This window comes from Mus pahari, chromosome 4 (genome assembly GCF_900095145.1).
Source record: "Mus pahari chromosome 4, PAHARI_EIJ_v1.1, whole genome shotgun sequence".
NCBI classification, from domain to species: domain Eukaryota; kingdom Metazoa; phylum Chordata; class Mammalia; order Rodentia; family Muridae; genus Mus; species Mus pahari.
Window position 1 is genome coordinate 105,342,426 of NC_034593.1, and position 9,902 is coordinate 105,352,327.

Below are 9,902 nucleotides of genomic sequence, written 5' to 3' on the forward strand. Positions count from 1 at the left end.
AACTATGAAGAAAGATTCAGGAAATTTATATTTAAGAGCACAGTTTGTAAAAACATGATGGACCACAATCCTTGAGATCTTGGATGAATCCACTTCAGTTTTTTTCTTACCAAGTAGAAATAACAGCAGCAAGTTCAGAAGTCAATACTGGATAAAATGAATCATTTATATGAAGTGCACAGAGTTGTGCCTGGCACACAGGAAGCGTCTCATAAACGGCTTTATAGGTAGATGAATATTTCTATAGTTCTAACGTAAATCAGCAGGGATTAGGGCATCAAAACTAACTCTGCTTCTAACTAACGCGGAACACACCACACAAAATGACTGTAAGTCTATAGAAGTGGTACCCAAATCACTCTCATTACTCCTGACACATCAGAGAATTAGAGTGTAAGTTGAAATTTAATCATTTAACATTTTATGAGGTTTGGTGACAAAAGCAAAACTTCTTTTACAGTTAGTTGTGTGGTGACTCAGGTCTCTAACCTGAGGCTAGTCAGGAGAAGAACTGACCTATGTTTGAGGCCAGCCTAGGCTACAGCTGAGTTCTAGGCTAGCATCAGTTAGAATCTCTGAGTCCTTGCCTCAAAAAAAGATTCCTAGAAGGATTTTCAAATGAGAAGCCACGACCTCTGGCCCAGGCTCCTAGAAACATCTGAAGACTCAGCTTTCTTCTCTAAGACTCTGGTAGAAGTGCACAGCACACAGGACTAAGTCCCCAGGCCTGCCACCTTATGGGATTAGACTCTGGTAACCACACCACAAAATGCCCCACCCAGCGGCTTGCCAGGACAAGATCAACTCACGGAAAAAAAAAAAAGACTGGATAAAGTTAGTATCTCACATGTATGAGAAAATTTCAACTTTTATCTCCTCTAATAAGATTTTGTGTATGCTCCATCCTTGTAAAGCAGTGAGTAATACACTTCCTTATACTGTGGGTAGACAATATTACAATATTACAGGTGACAATTTACATATTAGGAGGACTAGAATTGTAAACTCAAAACTGCTAAGTCTTAGTTAGAGCTATAAATCCAGCATTCCACAAGAACTTGTGAAATTTGTTTGTCAAAAGGAGTCACTTCCCTTGCCTCTGGCAAAGGGATGTAAGGTTCACCGGCCTCCAGGCTCCTCAGTCCCTATTCACAAGCACCCTCCTGCGCCCTCCCTTCTCTCCTCCTTACACCCACTGCCTCCATCTCTCTTGCTCTTCCCACTTCCTAGCCTTGGCGGGGCTGGCTCCATTAGATGCCTTTGGCTGATCTCTTGTATCTGCAATAAAGACTTTCTCCCAGTGAAACAGTCAGCTTAGACTCTTCACTGCACCCTCTTACATTCTGGGAAAGTGTACTCTAGGCTACCCCCAAACACAGTATTTGCACCTCAAAAGTCTTCTCAATCTTCATAATGCTGCTACCCTTTAATACAGTTCCTCATGTTGTGGTGATCCCCAACTTTATACACCTATTTTTGTTGCTACTTCATAACTGTAATTTTGCTATTGTTATAAATTATAATGTAAATAGTTGATCTGGGATCCCTATGGGGTCATGACCCACGAGCTGAGAACTCTAGAGGCTCACAGGGTAGAAAGTAGGCCCCCAGCAGTCAGACTCTGTAAGAATCTCTCACACCTAAAGACTACAAGGCCCACTGTGTCCACAATCCCTGTTCACCTGCTGGCCTTCCAGGAGCCCTTTGGAATGTACTCCCTAGCCCCTTCCCTCTTACCCACACCGACAGTGCCAGACAGGCCTCTCTGCTTTCTCGTTCATGCACAAGGAGCACTCTCACCCTTGGGGCATTAGTCTCAATATTCAACAACTCCTCCAGCTGTATCTGCACATCCTTGACCAAATGCCACCTTGTATATAAGTACTTCTCAAATTACCCCTACCATTAAAACCTTATTCAAGTTTCTCCACCACTTCCTGTTCCCTAAAGTTATGTTAGCAACATAAACAATGTTTCTAACTGACCCATCCATCTGTCTCATTCCCTAGAACAGTCTGGATAGTAGGAATCATACCGCAGCTTAACCAGGGTCTGTCAGTACTGTGACCTTCAGTGACTATTTGAAGAGTAAACTCAGAGCAAGGAGTCCTGACAGAAATCAATCAACTGTCATGTTGTACATCACATACTCACTAATATGTATCCATCCGAAAACTCTCATCACTTACTAGCTCTGCTAACAAGTTTTTGACTCTATAGATCAGACTTGTTTCTAGCCAGGCATGTGGCATAGGCCTTCAGTCCCAGCACTTGGGAGGCAGGAGGATTTCTGTGACTTTGAGGCCATCTTGGTCTACATAGTAACTTCTTAAAGAGTCAGGACTGGGGCTGGTGAGATGGCTCAGTGGGTAAGAGCACCCGACTGCTCTTCCAAAGGTCCTGAGTTCAAATCCCAGCAACCACATGGTGGCTCATAACCATCTGTAACAAGATCTGACGCCCTCTTCTGTAATGTCTGAAGACAGCTACAGAGTAATTACATATAATAAATTAAAAAAAAAAAAAAAAAAAAGAGTCAGGACTACATAGAGAGACCCTGTCTCAAAAAATAAAATAAAAAATAATAATAATAAAAAAATAGGTCCCACCAGAACGCCTGTTAGGGTTTTACCAAGGCAACTTTTATAAGGACAGCATTTAGATGGGGCTGGCCTACAGATTCAGAGGTTTAGTCCATTATCAAGGAGGGAGCATGGAGAGAGCATGGCAGCATCCCGGCAGGCATGGTGCAAGAGGAGCTGAGAGTTCTACATCTTCATCTAAGACTGGCTTCCAAACTGCTAGGAGGAGGGTCTTAAAGCCCATGCCTACAAGGCCTCACTTCCTTCACCAAGGCCACACCTCCTAATAGTGCCAAGCATATTCAAAGCAGCACAAGGCCTTTACTGAAGGCCTCATTTGGATGCAGGATGGGCCACCTTCTTTGACATCAGTTTAACTAAAGCAGAAACTCACCTGTGCAATGATGGACAGAATGCCAAGGACTGCTATAAAGGCTGCCACACTTTCTGGAGAGAATTTCATTATCTAGAAGGTTTCCAAAACAAGTAAAATGAATGAAGAAAGCAGCACAGCAAATATCCTAACACTAGTGTAACCACACGTATATTAACATTACATGGCTAGAAAAATGCTTAGTGATAATTTTTCATTCTAATTCTAATCATACACATTTTTTCTTCAGAAAAAAATGGCTTATCGTATTTAAAATACCTTCTTATATATAATAGACCTCTTTTATTTGGCCATAACTAACTATCAAGCACCCAAAATCATTTTAAAAATAACTACAACGTAAGGTCCTGTGTTCATCTCCAGTACCGAGGATGGGGGGCACAGACAGGCCCTCTGCCTGGAGGTTAAGCTCTTGTTGGCTATTCCTTTATAAAACATACTGCAGTGGTAGTTCTAGAGTCACCTGGGAAGAGACAACCTTAACTCAAAGTTTTCATCAGCCTGGCCTCTAGGCGAGTGTGTGGGACATTTCCTTGACCCCTGACTGATGGAGAAGGGTCCACCACACCACAGATGGGACCACCCTGGAGCACGCAGTCCTGGGAGGAGCAAGCTGGAAGCAGCATTCCTCCATAGTCTCTGCTTCACTTCCTGCTTCCAGGTCTCTGCCCTGATTTCTTCCAGAGATAGGACTGTCCACGGACTGTAAGCCAAACAATCCTTTCTTGCCTGAGGTGCTTGTGGTGAGTGTTTTATCACAGCAACAGAAAGCAAACTAGGACAAGTATTCATGTTAAAGAGGAGCACAGCTCCCTGCAGATGAAATACTGTTCTTATGGTGCTGAACATGACAAGTTTGCTTTGGTAAGACGGCCTTACCTGTCTGAGGTATAAGAAGAAGCTGGAGTACTGGCCGGCTTCAGGTAGGTAGGAGAGAAACACCGTGATACAGATCAGCAGCACTATGGAATCTTGGCCCACTTTTTTTAAAGACTAGAATAGGAAAAAAATCAACACATGCTTACATCAAAACCTCACGCTTACAACTAGTTTTCTCTTTTTTTTATCCTACTCAAACTAGTCTGAAAAATATTTCAAAGTGTTAAAATGTTTTTTTAAATCCCTTTTGGTGGTGTATGCTTATATTAGCAGAACTAAGGAGGCTGATACAGAGTGATCTCCAATAATAGGCCACCTTGGGCTGCATAGTGAGACCCTGTTAATAATAAATATATAGATAAACTTTAAGATGCCCCTCAGCCCCCAAGCCCCCAGAGAGAAGTACCAGTATTCCACTGAGTCAGGTACTGTCTTTTGCCAAGGAAAACTTACTGCAAAGGGATCAGCCTGTTCCCAGGAAATGGGAGCTCCCCATGATGCTGGCCGCATCTTCTCAGGCAATGACTCTGGCACAGCAACAAGGATAAAACAGATGTCTAGCAGAGCTATTGCTGTAGCAAGGACCACCACTAAGCTGTCCCCATACACTCGTCCAAGGTAAGCTCCAATTGCAGGGCTGGTAACCAAGCTGGCAGCGAACGTAGCAGAAACCTACAACCAGGAACAGAGAAGGGGTTTATCTGGGGCTCCCGTTAGCACCCATCCTGCTCTGCAAGCCAGCTGCAACTATGCTTCCTGTGCTCCCTCGCAGGAAGGTCAGACATCAGCTTCTTGCTTAAGGAGATGGTCCAGCCTCTCAAACTCTGGAGCCTTTTGGGTGAATATATCCTACAGACCAAGTCATAGGGGAGCAGACCTACAAGCCAACAAGGAACTGAAAGGTGACTGGTTGGGGAAGTGAGGAACCCAGAGCCCATGAACGCACCGCACCCTTCCTGTCCTGTGCTGTGCTGTGCTGTGCTGTCCTGAGCACAGGATCCATCCCTTGCACTCTATAAACAGTCTCAAATCAGTCACTGCTGTAAGGGACTCAATTTCATTGTGATTTTTCTCATCACAATTAAATGGATAATTAAATGTTTATAATGATACATATACATATTTAGCTGAAATTAGACTTAAGAGACTTTTAACAGGACCAGGAAGAGCAAAAATACCTGTCACTGAGACCTTCTCTCGACCTCTAAAGAGGTGCGGACAAGCCTAGCAGAGGCAAAGATTAGAGAGAACCCAGTAACCCCAGACAAAGCTGGCTTACCACACTGGTGAACTGCAAATCAGCAGATGTGAAAGCAGATAACGCCTAATCAAAACCATGGTCTTCAGAAGGAACTAGAAATTAGAGCCAGGACTGGTAACTGCCTACCTTGTGTGAGGCCCTATGTTCACTCCAGTATTCAGAGGAAAAAAAGACAGAAGAAATAAAAATGGAAACTTTACTGTTTCTATGCCATTTTGACTTTTGAATGTAGTTAATCAACACAATAGTGTTTATTTGCAACTTTATGAATAATGATTAAAATGAATCCAGGTACTTTTTAAAACATTCACTCATGTATGTATGTCTGTATGTCTGTCTGTATGTATGTATGTTTGCATGCATGCATGCATGCATGCATAGAAGTCAGAGGACAACTTGTCACAGTTGGTTCTCTACATTTTACTATGTGGGACCCAGGAATCAAACACAGATCATCATCCCTTCTGATCTTTACTGGCAACATACTCAAATATAAAATAAAATGAAAACAAAAGCAAAAAACAAAACCTACAAGCTGCTGGTTGAGGGTTCTGTGTCTCTCACAATTAAAATTTTAAAAAAGCTGTATCTTTTAACCCAAGCATCCATCAAGAGGCATTCACCTCTTAATTAACAAAATGTAGTTTGTCCCAACACAGAAACACTACACAGCAACTTGGATGGATAGGGTAAATCTCAAGAGTGCACTTAGCTGAAAGATCCTAGACATAAAAAGACTGACTTATACTATGCAATTTGTATGAAATGTCTACCAAAGGCAAAAGCGTGTAGACAGAGTGCAGACTGCTGTCTGGCCTCAGGGTGCAGAGGATGATAAATGGGTCTGAATGTTCTTTGGGTCAATGGAGATATTCTAAAACCAGACAGCATGGTGTCTCATTATGGCGCCAGAGCACAGAGCAGGAGCTCCCACGCGTGGGACAGAGGCACAAATGCATTTCCCCCATCACAGCAGGTGAGCTCACATCTACAATGCAGTCAACAAACACCAGAGCAGGTTCCCTCTGTGTTTTACCCTCTCAATCCTGCCAGCCTGTGGCCATGTCTTTCACAAAGCTCACTTTCCCCTGTCTCTAGAGCCACATCCTCTCCGTGCCAGTGTCACTTGCTAGGCTATGCCTTTAAAGGCTGGAAACGCTTCACTTGACCTTGGTCAAAACTAAGAAGTGACCAAGCTGGAAAATTCTTTTTGTTGATTTTTCTTTTGAGTGCCTTACTATGTAGCTCTGGCTGTCCTGGCTAGATAAAGATACCTGGGTCTGCCTCTGGCTCCTGGGATTAAAGCTATGCATGGCTCCTTGTGGCGTTTTGTCTGTAATGCCAGCACAGAGGCAGAAGTAAGCCAGCCTGGGTATAGTAAAGCCCTCTCTAAAAAAGAAAAAGAGCTGGGAGTGGTGGTGCACGCCTTTAATCCCAGCACTCAGGAGGCAGAGGCAGGCGGATTTCTGAGTTCGAGGCCAGCCTGGTCTACAAAGTGAGTTCCAGGACAGCCAGGGCTATACAGAGAAACCCTGTCTCGAAAAACCAAAAAAAAAGGAAGAAAAAGGCTTTGGCTAAGAAAAATTTAGTTACTTCAATATAACCCTAAGCTCTAACTGTATTATCGTGATAGTCATACAACTCTACATGAAATGGATGAATTTAAGTACACTTCAAGAAAGCTGGTTTTCTAAAAACAAAAACAAAAAACAAAAAAAAAACAGAAACAAAAAAACCCAACCATCACCAAAACAACAATAACAAAAATCAACAATAACTGGCTATCATCAATCAGCCTCATTAAGGTTTGACCCCACAGCTAACACCACTAGTATTGTTTGTGAGTTTGCCCTACATTTCTCCCTGCTTTCCCAAATCATCCTACCACCCTCAGTTTTTGCAATACCTTTGAATCAGAAATCATCTTTCCTGGAACTAAAGCTCAGGCAGCTACAACACCCAGTCCTTGTTTATCACACATGTATCTTGTGTTTGTTCAAACTCCTCACTGCAACTATGTCTTTCTGACATTTAAATAATAGTATATGACTATGGTTCTAACAGTCATTTTATTCTTAGATTTGAAAGGAAATCAGACTGTACTGCAATTAGTCACTATAAATATTGGCAAGCAACTGACTGGCAAGTGTCTGAGGACACTCTTTTCACCTTCCGGGGTGTGTGTGTGTGCACGTATGAGGGTCGGTCTACCATGATATGCATACGGAGGTCAGAAGGAGAGCTGCAGAAGTCAGTTCTCTCCTGCCACATGGGTTCTAGAGATCCAAACCAGGTCATCAGGCAGGCTAGCAAACCTGTTTACATGCTGAGCCACCTCTCTGGCTCCGGTTATTACACTCTTAAAAGGAATTGTGTACACAACACAGAGACACACAAAGTCTCAAAAAAGATTTACCAAACCCTAAACTAGATGTTAGCCTCTTATATTTTAAGATTAATTCAATGAGTTATTGAGTAGTAATTTTATTTCCTTATTTTAGAATTCTATTAAAAATGAAAACACAGATTAATAAACAATTGTTTAAATTATGACAACACATATAGATAGTTCCTGAATAGTAACTGTCAAAGCTTGTATGGTTCTAGGTTTCTGAGTCTTGTTTAATTAGCCTAGCTTAATTGACTGATATACAGCAGTCTCCTTAATTCTGAGATTACAGACGTGAACCATCACATTTTTGAAAGAGTTTTAAATGCAATCTAATGTGTAACTGTAAGTGTACTTCCTACAGACATTTTACAGCAGACACAGAAGCCTGCCAGAAGGAAGAAGTATACATACCAGCCCGTAAGCCATACTCCTTTCATGCTCTTGAGTTATATCTGCTACATAGGCAAATACCACAGAGAAGGTTACTGCGAAAACCCCAGAGACAGAGATAACAGCAAAGTACCACCTGAGAGGGAAGGCAAGCAGGAAATCCTGGTCAGTACAGGCACCATTACTAAATGCTTCCTCCTGTCTAAGTTACAGCAAGAACAACTCATCTCAGCCAAGAACTTTCTAGGACAATGCATAAATGATCACATCTATAAATCCTAGGCCAGTTACTATGAAAATGTATAGCTAGAAATGACCCTTCATAGCAACTCAGCCTCTATAGAGAATTCAGCACTTAACATTAGGCAATATATTTTGGTAACTCTTAATCTGAACAATTAAACTGCCAAGGGCTTTGCTGTGCTATAAAAAAACAGCAGTAAGATAAAAACCAGTATGATTCATGCCTGCACACAGACAAGTCCCTGCATGCTTGTATACACAAGGTACATGTTTCCCTCCAGTTATTTTTGGCTCTCCAATTGTTGGCAAAACAAACTCTTTACACTGAAGAAAGCTAAATGGTAGTGCTCATAAAATGAAGACAGCTACTATAAAGAAGAAACGGGTGGGAAGGTGGCTCATGGGTAACTAGCTTGCTGTATGAGCATGAAGAACTGAATGCAGACCCTCAACACCTACGTATACATGAAAAGCTGGGCATAGAGGTGAGCCCTATCACCTCAGCACTAGAGCATGGAGTGGGAGCTCAGCAGCCAGTCAAGTCTAGCATAAAAAGTGTGCTCTCTCGACTTGGTGACTTTCTCCAAAATCAAGGTGGAGAAGTAATTGCCACTAATAAGCCCAGTATTAATCTGGCCTCCACCCTTAGTCATTAACATTCACACTACCATTCCATGAGGATTTAGTGCTACTAAAAGGTTTTAATCATAGTCCTTTCCAAAATACATTTTTTTGTTAGATTCCTTCGGTTAAGATTTCATTTGCATCTTCAGCATGTTCATCATAGACTTGAGTTTTAAAGCTGGCGTTTAATGAACGAGAGAAGACCCTTTCACATATTTCCTAAGTATTTCTAAACACTCACTGGAAATATCTACGCCATGGAGTACAAAGAGCATTAGAGAAAAAAATGGACATATACACATCCCTGCTGGTATGGGGCATTTGTTCTTTTGTGTGTATGACCTTGTTCTCCTTTTCTCTAGGTGAAGAATAACACACACACCCTTTGGTTTGTTTTCTGCTTTCAGGACAGGGTTTCTCTGTGTAGCCCTGGCTGTCCTGGAACTCAGCTCTGTAGAAAAGGTTGGCCTCAAACTTAGGAGATTCACTTGCCTCTGCCTCCAGTGTGCTGGGACTAAGGGTGTATGCTGGAACTACCCCAGTTATAATCCTAATTTTTATTAGAGTGGCTGAGACTATTCTTCTAATAGAAGCATAGAGAAAGTTGACCAAATATATGTGTTCTGTAGGTTAAGAGCTGGATTTAAAAGAAGGCAGTACTGAAGGCTGTGTACACTCTTTGTGACACTGGGCAGGATTCAGAATCAAGCCCAGTCTCTGCTACATAACAAGACCTTGCTGCAAAAACAAAGTAAAACCAAACAGAACACATCAAAAGCCAGCAAAGTTTGTAGTCGCACTTTCCGTTGTTCACCCAAGGCTGATATGACAGTGGGGCTTCAGGACTGCTAAGGTGACTGTGAAGGGAGGAAAGGCGGAGTGGAGCCCGGGTCACTACAACTTACACTCAGGCTCTAGACTACTCAACTCCAGAACCTTTCTGATACGAAAAGGAATAAACAGATTTTGAACAATTATCATTTTGGGCTTTTTTAATAAATCCATTCCTAATGAATATAGATAGGGATGAACTGTACAAAATCCCTACTTAAGAAAATACACGTTGGGCCGGGCGGTGGTGGCACACGCCTTTAATCCCAGCACTCGGGAGGCAGAGGCAGGCGGATTTCTGAGTTC

General features: G+C 42.3%; 1 protein-coding gene across 1 annotated transcript in view; it reads right to left on the reverse strand.

The window, feature by feature from the left end:
• The window catches only part of Mfsd14a (major facilitator superfamily domain containing 14A), a 31,137-nt gene that overhangs the window by 6,196 nt on the left and 15,039 nt on the right, over window positions 1-9,902 (reverse strand). Inside the window, exons 5-8 of the mRNA XM_021195488.1 lie at window positions 7,920-8,034; window positions 4,309-4,527; window positions 3,856-3,969; window positions 2,977-3,048 (exon numbers count right to left, since the gene is read on the reverse strand). Of these exons, the coding sequence (XP_021051147.1) occupies window positions 2,977-3,048; window positions 3,856-3,969; window positions 4,309-4,527; window positions 7,920-8,034 (520 nt within the window). The remainder of the gene's footprint in view (window positions 1-2,976; window positions 3,049-3,855; window positions 3,970-4,308; window positions 4,528-7,919; window positions 8,035-9,902) is intronic.